This window comes from Chlamydotis macqueenii, chromosome 8 (genome assembly GCF_036417535.1).
Source record: "Chlamydotis macqueenii isolate bChlMac1 chromosome 8, bChlMac1.mat, whole genome shotgun sequence".
Taxonomy (NCBI): Eukaryota; Metazoa; Chordata; class Aves; order Otidiformes; family Otididae; genus Chlamydotis; species Chlamydotis macqueenii.
Genome location: NC_141563.1, coordinates 32,688,547 through 32,704,245, shown reverse-complemented (window position 1 = coordinate 32,704,245; position 15,699 = coordinate 32,688,547). Strand labels below are relative to the sequence as shown.

General features: G+C 55.8%; 1 protein-coding gene across 1 annotated transcript; it reads left to right on the top strand.

Annotated features, from left to right (window-relative positions):
• Positions 1-3,671: 3,671 nt before the first annotated feature.
• On the top strand, positions 3,672-11,037 carry CDCP2 (CUB domain containing protein 2). The gene is made up of 6 exons (XM_086753996.1): positions 3,672-3,753; positions 5,549-5,896; positions 5,984-6,322; positions 6,795-7,148; positions 9,501-9,679; positions 9,880-11,037. Exons 1-6 carry the CDS (start codon positions 3,678-3,680, stop codon positions 10,192-10,194), a joined length of 1,611 nt encoding a protein of 536 aa, XP_086610122.1. The 5' UTR covers positions 3,672-3,677; the 3' UTR covers positions 10,195-11,037.
• The last annotated feature ends 4,662 nt before the right edge of the window (positions 11,038-15,699 follow it).

The window sequence follows — 15,699 nt, the reverse complement described above, 5'->3', positions numbered from 1 at the left end:
TTATGGAAAATAAGCAATGTGTGCTAAATGATGGCTCTGGCTCACACGTTGGGAGGAAGCGAAGGTTCCCCTTGCATCAGTGAGGTTTGTCTCCAGTTACCAAATGCCTGGAATTAATCTGGTGTAGTTGCAGCTTTTATGTTGGCTTCATAGGGCTGACAAGAAAGCCATCTTCATAACCCAAAAGAGGGCTCTGACTTTTAATGCAGAGAGATCCAGGAAAGGTAGAATTTCTGGTAGATCCAAGGAAAGCTTGCAATTCCCATCCAAACTGTGCTTCAGCCGTTGTAAGCCCCTGATGTAATGGCTGCTTCTGTGCAGCATGGGGCTGGTAAAATACAGAGTTGCTTTCTCTGATTGCTCTCCCTACTTTGGCCCTAGCTGGGAGCACAGATAAAATATTTTCCTTGAATATTACATACTCTGAAAACCTTACTTGTATACCTCTTGCTTTAAATATTCTGCCTTCCTGAGATTCTGCTGAAAATCCACCTGGCTTTTTTGCAAAGGCCTGAGGTAAAACTTCACGCTCGCGTCGGAAAGCTTTCTGCGCGAAAGCTGAGACTGTTCCTTTAAACGCAACCCCAATATGTCTGGGTATTTCAGCACATATGGGCCACGGTGGTTAAACCCTACCCAGCTGGTCTGGCCGTTCTGCCGCGAAGCCTCCTGTCTTTGTTCGTGGTTAAATGGGAGGGTGGTGAGAGACGGAGCAAGCTGTGAATGCTGCGGGTTGCAATCCTGCAAAGGCAGGCTGCGGGCAGAGCGGGAGGAGGTGGTGCAGCCTGGCTCAGCGTGCCGGAGGGGACAGGGCTTTGCGAGACATTCTCCATGGGGGAGACAATGTCCTTGGAAGTATGAACCCGAAGGGGCCTTTAAACTGCCCGCGGGCGCTTTGCTCTCTATTTTATGCCCTTCTCTCCCTTCCCTCTCCTGCCTTTTGTCGTTTGGCTGGCTCTCATGTGAGTCCCCTCTTCCCCACCCGTCCCCTCGTGGGGACAGCGCCTTTCAGAGGCTTGCGTGGGGGTCCTACAAAGGCAGGGATGTGGGATGGAAAGGGTCTCGGGCAGGATTTTCCCTACTGAGGGAAGAGGAGAGGTTTCCTTCCCTTTGGGGGACCCAGGAACTGCCCCACAGTGGTGGTTTCATAGGGCAATGGTGGCGAGGCTGTCGATTATTGGGGGATCTGTGGAGCTGGAGATGCGGAGTTCCCTGCAGTGATGGGTGGCCGGTGCCAGCCCAGGGCAGGGGCTCCCGCCCTGCCTCTCTGCCAGGACAGAGGGGTGCTGGCAGGGTGCTCCAGTGCTCTGGCTGCTCCCCAGGAAGACCCCACTGCCTGTGCAGCACTGTGCTAGGGAGAGGGGCTTTGCTTTGCTTCCTTTCTTCCTCATGTGCAGTCTAAATACCTTCTTAATTTCATCTCATTATTTCCTGCCTAAATAATTCCCATTTCTCCCGGGGACTATAGTTAAACCTTTGATCTTCTCTGAAGCCTCACAGTCCTGATCACATCCTTTCTATTTAAATGAATCAAACGCCTTTTTGACTCATGATTTATAAATTTGCCCACAGAGGAACAGAGGCAGCACACCTCGAAATCACCCACTGTGTCTCTGGCTGGAACCAAAGCACCCTGGGCTGATTCAGAGCATCTCCGGCCAGATCTCAGTGCGCAAGGACCTGCCTGGCTCTTCCGCCTGCTCCCGGCTCTGCTGGCTGACAAGCGGTGTTGCCTGGACTCAGACCCAGCCGGGGAATGGCCATTCCCAGGTCACGAGAAGGGTGAACGTACTGGTGACTGATGGATGGGGTCTCCTGGGAGTGGGGCACAGCTGCTGTGCTGCACAGCCCTGGCCCCCCATCTCCTGGGGGTGTCGCTGATGCAGAGCGCAGCTGGAGGGATGGAGAAGAGCGGCCGCATGGGTACCGGTGTCTCAGTGCCTTGGTGCTGAGGCCGGTGGCGGAAGGGCTGGGGAACAGTGGGTGTTGCTGGAGATGGATGTGGTGAGGAAGAACGTGTTGCTCCATCGTTTGCTGCAGGCTCTGGCCCCGCACATGCTGTACAGACATGGGGACAGACCTCCTCTCCAAGCCCGTTAGGGAAGCAGTTAATTAAGCTCTGCGGTGTCCCTGGGAGGTCAGAAGGAGATGTGTCAGTGTTGCAGCCATCACCCGGAGCCTGCACTGGAGCAGGACCTTTGCACTGCGCCCCAGGACAGAGGGCTGCCTTCCATCTCCTCATTTGAATGTGCACTTAACTCCTGGGGCTCATGGGGATGATGTGGTGTCCAGCATCCCAGGACAGCTGGGCTCAGGATGGAGGACTCCTGACTGGGATGCCCTGATGCTCCCATGAGCCCTCAGCATGGCTCCAGTGAGGCTGGGCAGCAGGGAGAGAGCCTATACAAATATTATTATTGTTATTATTACCCATAAATATATGCAGACACTTAACGACCTTGGCATGGAGCGTTTCCTGGGGATTAATGACCAGTTGGTGTTAATGGTCCTTAGCTGCACCTCGGGCCATCAGCTCCTCCCAGCCCATCATTAATCCACAGGAAATGTCTCAGGCATCGATCCTCGTTGCTTAATTAATAAATGCAACTTGTCTCCCCACCTGAGATTTACAGATACTTGCTGCTTCTTTCCACACTGCTTTGAAGGTGACTTTTTTTTAGCACAGGTCCCCCATGCCAGGCGACCCTCATGTTGTGGTTTTTTTTTTTTTTTTTTTTCTGGCATTCATCTGGGTGTGGGTTGTGGCAGCAGGCAAGTTTTTTCTCTCCTGGGTGGGAGGGAAGGAACTGAGCCGCTGCTGGGTTTGGGATTTCTCCGGCTAATATGGCACAGCACAAGGAGCGCATCTTTCCCACCAAACGCAAAGGCTTGATTACCTTCAACCGATCGCATCCAAGAGCCTGGGCGAGCAGGAGCATGAGCAGGTGTGGAAGAACATGGAAATTCCCCAAGGCCTTAGCAGGTTCTATAATAATCAATGTTTTTTTTGCCCGTGAGTCACAATTCATCTCTAATCTTCCTCGAGGGAGGTGAGATTTGCTATCTTCAGTGCTCACGATTGCCGCGTTCCCAGGCTGAGCATCCCGCTGAGCCTGGGTGCTCGCTGCAGGGATGCCGACCTGGCAGCCGATGTGAAGGCATGGCTGCGTTTAAATCCTGTTCCCTGTTTCTCTAGCCTATGCCACCGGTTGGCTTTGTGCAGTGGGTGCCGCAGTATAAATCACGTTAATTCCTGAGGTGCTTTTTCCGCGGTAAGTCTGAAATTCCCATTTTAGTTCGCCGGCTTGCCTGGCGAACTAAATTATTTTCATAGCCCCTTAAGGGTGTATTGTCAGCCCAGACTTACTGCCATTCTACACCATCTCTGAAACATTAATATCTCCTCTAAATATAGTGTATTGACAAGGTATCTGGTACAGTGTAAATCCTTGGGACATTTGATCCAGATCATTAAAACTGAGTGAAGAAAGGGAGGAATAGATCAAGTTACCTTGCCGCTCTTAATTCAAACAAGCGATGAATTATTCATTCCACTATTAATTCTACAGTCCTCCTGCTTTTTATTTATTTCTCTCTTTATTTTTTTTTTTCCTCCCAGATAGACAACTCCGAAAGGATGCTCAGGCGCCAGTGAGGGGAGATTTGCCAGCTGGAGGATGGGGTGCACGGGCATGAGGTGCCTGGCAGCGCTGGCCGTGCTGTGCGGGGCTCTCGGGGATGCTCCCAGCAGAGGTAAGAGTCTGGTCCCAGCTCCCAGTGGGAATCCCGGCACTGGACAGCCATCCGTGGTCCCCGGGGAGGAGAGGGCTGTTTGTGGGTGCTGCAGTGGCTCTGGGGTGCGAGCGCGTCCCAGCTCCCAGCCCACGGAAGGCGAGCGGCTCGCTCAGGCCAGGGGCTGCCTGACTTGGCCTGGGGAGAGGAGCTGGGATCCGCAGTCGCCGTGCGTGGCAGTGGGTGTGGGACACTGCTGCACGCCTGGTTTTCTGCTTCAGGCTTGTTTTACTGAAGATTGCGAGTAGGAGTTGTCCCGTTGTGGTGTGCAGGTGCTTTGCTGAAGGGTTTGATAACTTCTGGAGTTGCACATGCCTGTATACATGTGTATATACACACACATGTAGATGTGAATGTGTGTGTGTTGCTGTGCATGTAAGAAACCCCTCGCCTTACCTGGATAAAATGCCCCCCGTGACACAGCCAGGGTTAGCAGACAGCAGAGTAATTTAGGGGTCAGGGTGGGCCAGGTCAGCCCCATAACTCGGCTAACAAGCAAGACCCCTCCCCGAAAACGGCAGGGCCTTTCTCATGAAAGAGCTGTGTCAGAAATCAAACCCCATCCCTGGCCCTGGTGCGGGGGCTCCTGAGGGGCAAGTGGCTGCCCCCCAGCTGCTGGGTGCTGCCTGCTCACCCCCCTGCCTGCACCCTCCTGGGCTTCCCGGGGCACCCCAGGGCTCCCAGCCCTTCGTCCATCCATCTGCCTGCCCCGTGGCTGCTCCCCCCTCCCGTGGGCCCCCCTCTTGGATATTTATTTCAATAACATTATTCCTTTAGTGCCACCCCCATATTACTTTATTCCCTGTCCCAGTAATTAGCCAGATGATTTTGGATCTGGCCAGCTTTGCTGCCTGCACCACCGCCCGCCCCCGGCCTTACCCATTTGCTGTGGTGCTGCATCACATGCATCCGCAGGACCCCCCCTGCCCCACACCTCGCTGGGAGGTCACCGCACCGGCGAGCGTGATGAAAAGCAATGCGCGCTGGCTGGCTATTGATTTGCAATATACTTGGCCCAGATTGATGGCAGCGAGCACCCAGCCTCGCCTGGGAACCCGTGCGCATCTCCCGGAGGCTACGCGGGGTCTGCGTCCCTCCCAGATGTGATGTATGTGCCCGCTATATCGGCCCCTTCACCCCAACCCTAATCAGAACCAGGGGCAGGTGGCAGCCACCCCCCCTCCTCTGCCTTATTTTATAATAACTGTGTCTCAGGATAAAGATTTCATTAGAAAATCGATCCCTGTGTGCGTAACTCATTGTTCAGTGCATCAAGCTCTTCACGCGTATTTCTCCCAGCTGGAATTCACCCGTACGACCGTTATACGGAGGGAGCGTCATCAGCAGGAGGCACAGAGCTGAAGGGCTGGTCAGCCAGGGCACCAGCGAGGCTGGAACCACTGAACCATTAAAACTCACTCCCTGCTTTCTTTTTCCCAGCAAGAAATGGACGGGGATGCCGCACGGTCACTGGCGGGATCAAGCTCACGGGCATGGCCAAGCCCTGCTGCAGCCACGCCGTGGGGCAGCGTGGGGGTGGCCGGGGGGAGAAGGACGTTACGTGGGTGGATGAAGGGTGATGGAGGAGCACATGTCCTCCAGGGAGGAGGGGTGGCCAAGCCCAGCGGAGGTCTGCAGGGTGCTGGTGTTTGAGTAGCGCTGGCGGTGGGATGGAGCCAGTGCTGTGCACCCTGTCTCCATCCTTTTAGGCTTCCCCTGGAAAAGGGAACATCACATCCATCTCTGTGTCCCCCAGGTATCAAATGTGGGGGGGTGCTTTCAGCACCCTCCGGCAATTTCTCCAGCCCCAACTTCCCGGGGCTGTATCCTTATGAGACGGAGTGCACGTGGCTGATTGTGGTGGCCGAGGGCTCCTCCGTCCTGCTCTCCTTCAGCCACTTCGAGCTGGAGTACCACGCCGCCTGCGCCTATGACTACCTCCAGGTCTACAACGGGGCCGCCCGGGACCAGGGCAACCTCCTGGGCACCTTCTGCGGCCGCAGCCCCCCGCCACCCTTCTCCTCTGCCTGGCATGTCATGGCCGTCGTTTTCCGCTCCGACCGTCACGTGGCCAAGCACGGCTTTGCCGCTGCCTACCGGAAAGGTAGGGTGGAAAGGGAGGGGTGGTGGTGGTGGAGCATCAGTCCATCCGTCCTACCCCACCATTCTCATCATCTGTGCCTCCCCGCAGATGCCTGCGGCGGGCAGCTGACGGGGCTGTCCGGGGAGATCACCAGCCCCCGCTACCCCGAGAGCTACCCCAACGATGCTGAGTGCCGCTGGAGCATCGGGGGGGCCAGCGGCCCCCTCACCTTGGTGTTCGCCGACTTCCAGGTGGAGGGGGGCCAGGGCTGCGGATTCGACTACGTGGCTCTTTTCGATGGCCCCACTGCCGCCGCCCCCCGCTTGGGACGCTACTGTGGCAGCACCCGACCACCCCGCACTGTGTCCTCTGCCCCGCACCTCCTCGTCCTCTTCAAGTCGGACTTCAACATTGGTGGCAGGGGCTTCAAGGCCCATTTCTACTCAGGTACAAGGGTCTTGGGATGGTGGGAAGGACGTGGGGATGAGTCCCCATATTGGTGGTGGTGATGCCTTCCCTCCCGCGGCAGCAAGAGGACATGGCAGTGGAAGGGAGCCCTTTGGGGAGAGCTCATGAGATGATGGTGTGAAGTGTAAACCACCACACAATGCAAATGGCATCGTGGACCCTGGTTGTCTTTCTCTTGAGGAAAAGCCGCCCTTCTCCCTTGCTCCTGCCATCCCCTGGAGATACAGGTTTTCCCTGTCTGCCCTTGTAGGACTTTGGCCACGTTGGGCATTGCCATCCCCCAAAAGTGACGGGTGTTCATCAGCCAAACGCAAGGCTGGGGAGCAGTGAGGTGGAGGGCAGAGCATGCTTTAGCAATAAAACAAGCGATTGCTCAGCCAACAGCTTGTCCACGCTCAGGAGGCTTCAGGTTTGCTTTCATTTTTTTCCTTTCCCTTTTCTCCTTGAGCAGGAGAGTGCCAGGAGGTGTTCACCACCATCAGAGGGAATCTCTCCAGCCCTCGGTACCCCAACTTCTACCCCAACAACCTCAAGTGCCAGTGGAGCATCCAGCTGCCCCTGGGCTACCGGGTCAAGGTCTTCTTCTTGGACATGGAGCTGGAAGGCCGGAGCAGCCTGACGGGTGGCTGCGACTACGACCACCTGGTTGCCTTCGATGGCGGCGCTGAGAACGGGTCCCTGCTAGGGCGGTGGTGTGGGCGGGAGAGCCCGGCGCCCATCACCTCCCGCAGCAACCAGCTGCTGCTCGTCCTCCACACTGACCGCAACACGGCCAAGAGGGGCTTCTCCATTGCCTACGTGGGAGGTGAGGTCTCACTTGGGTGCTCCTCAATGCTTTATTTCCATCGGGATATGCCCGAGACCAGGTAAATTCCATGTGGGGAAGATGCCTGTCTGCAGGAGCACAGCACTGGGCTCTTTAGGAACAGGGTGAAGAGACGTGGCAGATGAGCTCCAGTTCTTGCAGAGTGCAAGATGCACATGCTCCACATTGTGTTTAGTGCGCAGGAGATGCTTTCCAGCTTTTCCTCCCTGTGTCTCTGCCACTGCCGTGCTCCTGGTCCTCTCTCGGGATGTGGAGGAGAGAAAACCCAGGGGAGTTTTAGGGGACCAAAGCCCCAGGGGAGGTGACCAGGGGAGCATCACAACCCTGTTTCCGTCTCCCCAGGATGCTCCAGCCCCGCTGGCATACCTGAGCGTCCTCTCCTCCACTGGCAGCAGCACCAAGGGGCAGGACCCCCAGGTCACAGTGCTCCCAAATCCACCTGGCCAGCCCTGCCCGGCACCTTCCCACCACCAATGTGCCTCGTGTCCCAGCCGGTGCCTCCACAGCTGGCGGGAGGAGCGGCATGTAACCTTCCTCATGCACTTGCCAACCTTTGCACCTCAAAAGCCGGGGAATTTATGGTGTTCATTGTATTTCAAGATAATTACCCCTGAGTTGACCTGCATGTCAGGGATGATTCAGTTGGGAGCAGCCTTGCTGGTGGGCTGGAGTCGGAGCCAGGCTGCTGGACCAGCGGCGCGGGAGCTGGGGGTGGCTGGCCCTGGGTTTATGAACTTTCATCCCTCAGCAGAAAAATCCTTCTTAATTTCCAGCGTAGCAGAAATTAGGAAGAAGAGAAGGGATGGAATTTTGTCCTGAGCCTCTGCAGCCTCTAAAGGGAGAGAGGTTGTCTGGACATCTAGTAGGGCTTTAGTCTGCCCAGCAGGTTTGTCCCTATCCTTGTCCTGCTTATTTCTTGCTGTCTTACAGCAGCGTGCAGGGTGGGAAATCTTGCCCTCACTGTGTTTGCTCATGGAAAAACCCCATTCTGGACGGGGGAGGTTGCAGACACATGGGACGCTAGCTGAAATGTGGGGGGGAAGCCCCGTCACCCAGAGGGATGTGACTTCTCCCAGCTGCCCAAGGTTCCTGCATCCCCCGGTACATGCCACTGGATGCATGTTGGGGGGAGGACAAAAGCTTGGCCACCAAACCAAGCCTCCCTCTGTGAAGCTAAAGCTGCCTGCTATGTTCGCCCAGCGATTTGGGCATCTGCTTGCGATTAGCAGCCTGCGTGGCACGTCCCACCGCTGGCACCCTGCCAGGAGAGCACTGCCAGCTTCCTTGGCGGCAAAGGGACACCTCAACCGCCACATCCACAGCTCTTCATCCGTGTGGATCTCTTCCTTTCAGGCCCACCAAAGGGCGTGACTTGGGCCAGGCGCCTGCGATTTATGGCCATTTGAACAAAAGCCTTCATGCCAGGAGAGAGGATCCATTTTCTCCTCCTCCTCCTCTCGATCTAATGCACTTTAGTTATTTGGTAAATCGTCTAATGGTTTTATAATGCACTAAGTGGAGCAAAGTGACACTATTTTTTTCATATTGATTTTATTGCCTCTGACCAGTTTCACAAGGCCAAGATTCAGAGGGAGCTGGAATAATTTGATAATTCATACTGCCCAAGTGGTTGGTTCAAGCTGAGCGAGGATTAACTTTAAAGTGGGGGGCATTTTCCCTCCCTGTTTCTTCCCTTGTGTGGATGCTTTCTGCATCCAGAGGGGCCGGATACGGTGCCTGAGGGAGAGTGATGGAGCAGGGCTGGGTTCCCCTTCTCGGCATCCTGGGCAGCTCGACAGCAGCTCCTTCTGCGCGCTGTTCACCAGCTTCCCATCAAAAACAACGTGCTGGGTGCACTGGATGATGCTTGGGACAGGACCTGGGCTGGGTCATGCCCTGGGGCCGGGGACCCCGCTCACCCTTCCCCAGGGGCCGTGTGGCAGCTGTGCAGCTCCATCGCTCCGGGACAGGTGGATGTGAGGGTCCCCCTGAGATGCGTCTCCTCCATTTAGTCTGTGTAAGATTGTTTCTTGCAGGGGTGTGGTAGCGTGCAGGGAAGCTTTCTGCGTTTTGGGTGTAGCTCCCTTTTCCCTGAAAACTCATCTCGTCACACGAGTCCTGTGGCAGGCAGGTACGGGGAGATGCACGGCATGAGGCTGATGTCCCCACAAGTTCTGATGCTCTTGGTCACCTGCTTCAAGTGTGATGGGGACGGCAAGCTTTGAAAATGGCTGTGGCTCTGGCTCTGCACTGAGCCGCTGCGATCGCTGCAGCCTGGGGAAATCCCCTCCCAACAGACCCTCACGTGTACTTTGTCCTCTGTCCCAACAGTTGTGCCCATGAACGTCAGCTGCACCCGGACGGACTTCCACATCCAGATCCCTGTGCCGTCCCTGGCCCAGCTGGAGAGGAACAGGATTTATTTGGGGACCCCTTCCTGTGCGGCCCAGGTGGTTGGCGGGAACTTTAAAATACACACCAGGTTCGACACCTGCGGCACCGAATCCCAGGTAAGTGGTCGGAAAACCTTCCTTTGAAGCAAGCTGGGTAGATGGTTAGCTCCTGCCGGCTGCATTGGCTGTGGAGAGGCATTCCCAGTCCCTCTCTCATCTTCCCAGTAGATACTGGTTTGATTCGTGGCCAACCCCTCCAAACCCCTGTGAAAATGCACTGCACAAAGCCCCAGCGAGCTGCAACCCTTGTCTTGCAGAAACGCAACAACACGTCCATCATTGTCAGCACCCTCTACATTGATTTTTCGATGGGTGACCAGGAGGACATCCACCAGTACGAGGTGCAGTGTGAACCAAAGAGGAAGGAAGCCTCGGTGAGCCTCATCGCCGGTCCCGACCCCTCCAAGCTCAGCCAAGCGGAAAACCTGGTGGATGCCCAGCAGCAGGAGGGGGAAGCGATGGACGCCCGTGAAATCAAAGGCCAGGACACCAGCGACATTGTCTTCATCAGCATCTGCATCCTGGCTGGGCTCCTCATGGTCATCGCAGTGGTGGGGCTGGTGCTTCTGTAGGATGCTGCTCCCCAGACCTGCGATGCCAGCCCTGCCCAGGGGTGAAAAAGAACCCCAAAATCCACCCTCGCCCCAGGCTGAGCACCAACGCAGCTGATCAGACAGAGGCACAGCTCCCAGGCCCCGAAACAGAGCCTGAACCCAACCTCCGCCTGCTCCCAGTGCCTGAAAAATCTGGGCAATAGGCAGCCCTTTCCCTTCCCAATTTGTTTTCCTCTGTCTCAATCTGTCCATTTGGCTCAGGAATGCAATTCTTGTGCTTCCTAACTCTTCCCGCACCTGCTTCCATTTGTTTTCCCTCTGGTGCTGCTGCTTTCGGGAAAGGAACGTTGTTTGCCGATGGCTGCAAATCATCCTGTCAATTATTTCTAGCTGAACTCTTGAAGGTACAACCCATTCCCAAATATAGCGACATTCCCAACAAGTATTTTCCGCTCAGATGCATCGCAGAGATTTAGCAGCAGCAGGTTCAGCTCTGTTTGCCTCACCCAGCAGGAAAAATCCCCACCTACCAGGAGCTCCGGCTTTGCACCAAACTGAGCTTTAACATATCCCACTCTGGGAAGAGCCCGGTGAAACCGCGGCGCAGAGACAGCAGAGCTGTGGCGGGAGGAGAGCCCAGCTGAAACCGTCCGCGGTGAGAACCTGTCACTGCCTTGCGAGCAGGAATCCATCACCAGCACCCCCCTCCCCTCCACCATGCCCGTGGTCCTCACGCATTGGACCTCAGTTTTCCTCCTCAGCACTTGCCCGGCGCTTCCCAAGCAGTGGGCGTAGCGGCGCTTCCATTACTCGTCTGATTATTTATTTAGAGCCTGATTATTTGATTGCACCGGGCCCAGTGCAGCCGCCCCATCTCCTGGATTTGCTTACGGACATGGAGTTGCATCCCTCCGGAGCAGACAAAGGCTCCGCTGTTGTGCATGAGTGAGAGCCTCCGTTATCTCTCTGCAAACGCCGGCGTGGAAATCTGATGATGAACGGTCGGTGAAAATCGTAGATCGTAGAAAACAGGACTGGAACTCCCTCAGGGGATTGGTTGATTTATTCCTCTCCCTCCCTGGGGGAATCGCTTCTACCAGAGAGAAGCTGGGCTAAAATACCCTAAAAATCCCAGCCACGCTCTCTGTGTTTGCTCTATTTACTGGGAAGGTTTTCCTAATGTGTCACACAGGTGGGACGTGCTGATGGGTGCTGTGCTTTTGTGCTGCCACTTTGGGCAAGTGCAATGATGGTGAAAATGCCCTGAAATGGGGCACCGCTGCCTGTGCAGGACCCTGCTCCCCCATGCCTGGCAGCATGGGGCCAGCCCTGGGCAGGACGGGGCGTCCCAGTGAGCGAGCGCGCGGTGTCGGGATCTACACCCGAGGCTCCGGCAGCCTCAGAAGATCCCGCCGGCGCCAAGAGCGAGCCCGTTCAGGTGCAGGCGGTCACGCTCTGAGGGCCCGGAGGACCCCAGGGCGAGAGCCCAGCCCCGCTCAGAGTCTCTCTAATGCCCCCCAAATTGGTGGGGAGGCAGGCAGAGCTCTGTGGGGCCGAGGAGGAGCGTGGTGCAGGCAGGGTGCCAGCTTGCCTGAGCTGCTATCGCCCTTTTCCGGTTGCCCGGAGCCAGAGTGCCAGGGGGATGCCGCAGGTTGGGGGCTGCAAATCCAGTGCCGGGGGTCAACGTGCGGGAGCCGGCTGTTCGAGGGGCTTCTCCTTTCCAATCAATGCTTCGGCTGTGACACGTAGCTGGGGTCCCTCTCCTTCCAGGAATGCTTTCTAGACCCCAGGTTCCCATACTTGGAAAAAAACAAAGGATGTCCAGATGCTTTCTTAAGGAGGAGCGTCGCGTGCTCTGCTGGCTTGAGATTTATGTGGCCCGAGGGGCGCGGTGAGGTTCTGCTGACTCATGTCTTTCTCTTAAAATGAAAATAAAGCAGCCGGCCTGTTGCCTTGATGGCTGCAGAAAGAAAGAAAACCTTCCTGAGCGCCAGCTGGGTGCTCACCCCTTTCCGGATGAGTGCCCTTTGCTGGTTTATTCTATGTAATACTCCATAAAGTTTTCTGCGGTGATGCCAGCGGTGCCTGGGGAGGGGCAGGGTGGCTGTAGGGTGCCAGCGAGCCCCGAGCTCACGCTGGCCAGGGAGCTCCACTCGCTCCAGAAGCGAGTTCCCCTCCGTGCTCTTGCAATGAACCATCAGGGTGTAGGTGGTGTCCGGCCTCACGTCGGAGACGTGGTCGCTGATCTGCTCCCCCGTGTAAAAGGCTCGGGCTGAGAAAGGGAAACGTATTTAAATGGTTCTCACAGCTCTCCTCCAGTGATTTCTTCCCTCTGTTCCTCCGCTCGGAGCGTTATTTGTGTGTTTCCAGTTCTTACATTCATGTCCCCCAGTTAGGGACTGGGGTGCAGAGAACTGGTGCACTTGTGACACCCAGGGAGCCAGTGCTGGAGCTGAACTCCGTGTCTCTGAGCAGTGCTGGTGGTGTGCATCATTGCATTCCTTCCATGGGCATGAACTCTGCTGCTTCTGTGGATATTTTGGCATTTTTTTTCCCTTCTTCCCAAAAAAGCCCCAAGCCTGGGAGTGTGCCCTGCGTCCTGCATCCTCCCCGCAATCCCCCAGCTCCAAATGCGGTGGTGTGAAGACTGTGGCACCAGCCAGCAGAGAGCTGCTTGTTCTCCAGGAACAGCTGGGATGAGGTTTCCCAGACTTTCTGGGACTTACCTCATCCCATTCCGGGGGCGGAGGGAGGTGTTGGCTTGGGATAGAGCAGGTGACTGGGCACGTCTGTGGGGACGGAGGGGACAGGGAAGGATCAGGGCAAGGAGCTCTCACAGGCTGTGACTCGCGCCCAGTCTTTGGCCATCCAGTCTCCCTATGGAGTCCCTCCACGGACTGAAGTCCCATGGTGTGGACCAGGAATGAAGGAAACGGGGTCCTCGGACACCTTTGGCCTCGGCCGCGAGAAAAGCCCCCCTCCCTGGCAAACCAAAGCCCTTCTCTGTGGGGATGCGGCTGGCCCTGCCTGCTCGGGTGGGTGATGCCAGCCTGGCGCTGGGGCTTCTCCACCTTGGGGATCCCAGGTACCCGCCGGAGACCCCATCTCCGTGGCGGCACAGATGAGGAGGCAGCAGTCAAGCAGCCCTGCCATCTGGGGAAACATAATGGATGAAGCATATGGACAATTAAAAATGCAATGACCGCATTTACCGGGAGTTGTTCTCCCAGCTTATTTTAAAGCCCATTTCCCAGCCACCTTGGCCCCGGGGACAGTGAGGTCCCCCTCCCCTGCTTGTGCTGAACGGGGCGTTTGCTCTGTGATGTGTGGGAGTTTACAGCTGGATTTTGAGCTCATGGCCCCTGCAGCGGGTTCGAGGGGTGCGGATTTGACCTTGCCTCCTCTCCAGCTGGCTCTGCCCGTCGCAGCCGCTGTCCTCTTCCTCCATCCATCCAGGACAGGAATGCAGCATTTGCAATGTGAACGTTTCAGCTTAGGCAAAATATTTGCCGCAGCAGAAATGGTTTTGGCTTTTTTTTTTTTTTTTTTTTTTTTTTGCCATTGGGGCTGGCTGTGCTAGAGGAACAGTGTCTGTCCATTACAGGAGCACCCCTTGTAGGGAGATAACTGCTTGCTATATAATAATGTATAATTAGCACGGATTATCCCATAATCTAGTCTAATTGACAGAGACCGTGGATGTTGTTCAGTGAACTGCCAGCAGAAGAATTAGAGCATCATTAATTGTAGCGTAACCCTGGCACGGGCTTCCCTTTTTTTTGCATCCTGTGGCATGTCAGAGTCCTTTCGTGCCTCGGTTTCCCCCCCTGTGAAATGCCAGTACATCCATCTGAGCAGGGGAGGGATTTATCCTGTGATACCAAGCACCTGGGCAGAGGGGTGCTTAAACAAATGTAGGAGGGCTCTCCAGACCTCATGGCATCCTCCACAACATGACCTCTGCTATGGGAGGGCTTGGTCATTAGTGTTAAAAACACTTTTGAAAGTGCAGCAGCCATTTAAAGCAGCAAGGGAGATTTAGTGCTTCTGGTGCTGTGCGCTGCGAGGGTTTGCTGGGGAGCTCCCCCATGTGTTTCCCTCCCTCCACCTCTTTTCTGCTTTCCTCCGTCCTTCCTCTGCCCCAGCCCCCAGTTTCAGCCCCACCTTATGCTCCTGCCCCGCAGGGCGCTAACGTACCCTGGGAGGAAAGTTTCTGGAGCCTCCTTCAAACGATGAGGGCTCCAAAAGACATCTCTGGCTGCTCCTGGCCTTAGCATCTCTTAATCCAGGGCCAGCCTAGCAAACCCTTCATATTACAGGTCTGCCTGGGAAGCAAATGAGATCTAAAAGTTTGGGTTCTTTGTGGAGAAACCTTTGAAGAGCCTCTTAAAAGATGAAAAATGGTGAGCCGCTGTGCACTCTCTTTTCTGAAGGACAGGGAGGGTCTCGCCTACTCCTGTCTTCTTTCGCTCAAGTAATTTGCAGCAGGACAAAGCTCTCCTGAACAGGAGAGCTGGAACAGAGCAAGCTGTCACCTGGTGCCTTCCCAGAATTGCTCTTCAGAAGCCAGGGTCAGAAGTCAGCTCTGGCAGGGGGTGAATTTCCCCCTCATCCCTCCCGGTGTCACCCCAAGCCCACCCTGTGTTCCCCCAGCACCAGCAGCACAGGCAGGGGAGGAGAGCAGGAGATGTCACCTGCAGAAGGTCCTTCCCTCCTCTCTTGCTGGGTGCAGCAGGTCCCTCAGCTTTATGTAATGAATCTGTGGGTTGGGCTTAATCTGGTAAGAAAAGGGAAAAAAAGAACCTTTTTTTTTCCAGACTGGATGGCTTCTTGATTTAATGTTTCCCCTGTAAAACGGGAACCAGCTATTTCAAAGGCACCACGCCAGAGAAACCTAGCACAAGGGAGCCACAGCTCAGCCCTTTCATCCTCCCTTTTCATCTGAAAAGGTTTCCCCAGCGTGAAGGCAGGAGCTTGTGGAGAGTCCCTGCCTGTGGAACGTGTCTTACCGGTACCCCGTGGCTGGTCTGCAACTCCACAGCAGCTGCCAAGGAAAACTGAAGGAGAAAGAGCAGAATTTAGGAGAAATGCATGCCTGGACCAGTCAGGTCAAACTTTAGGATGCGTGAGGGACCCCTTTATCCCCCAGCTGGATGTGTGACCCATGTGGCGGGGAACCCGAGCTGGTGAGGGTCCTGCAGGACCACCTGTGAGTGGGTTTGCCACAGGGCAACTGTAGCAGAGCAGACATTCCAGAGCCAGGCCAGCCTTGGAGCCATGCACTCCGTAAGGTGCCTGTGCCCTTCCAGATCCTCTATTTCAAGGGATTTCCAGAAGTCACACGGAGTACAGCTAGCGAACGGATCACAGCGCTGGGAACCGGCCATCCCTCACCTCCTGCTTTATCCACAAGCTGCACGGCTCCAGTTTCCCACCAGCCATCCCTGGCCTACGGCTTCATCCGGGAGCCACGCGGCTCCAGTCTCCTCGCTGGCTGCGTCGCCCAGGGGAGGGAAGGAAGAA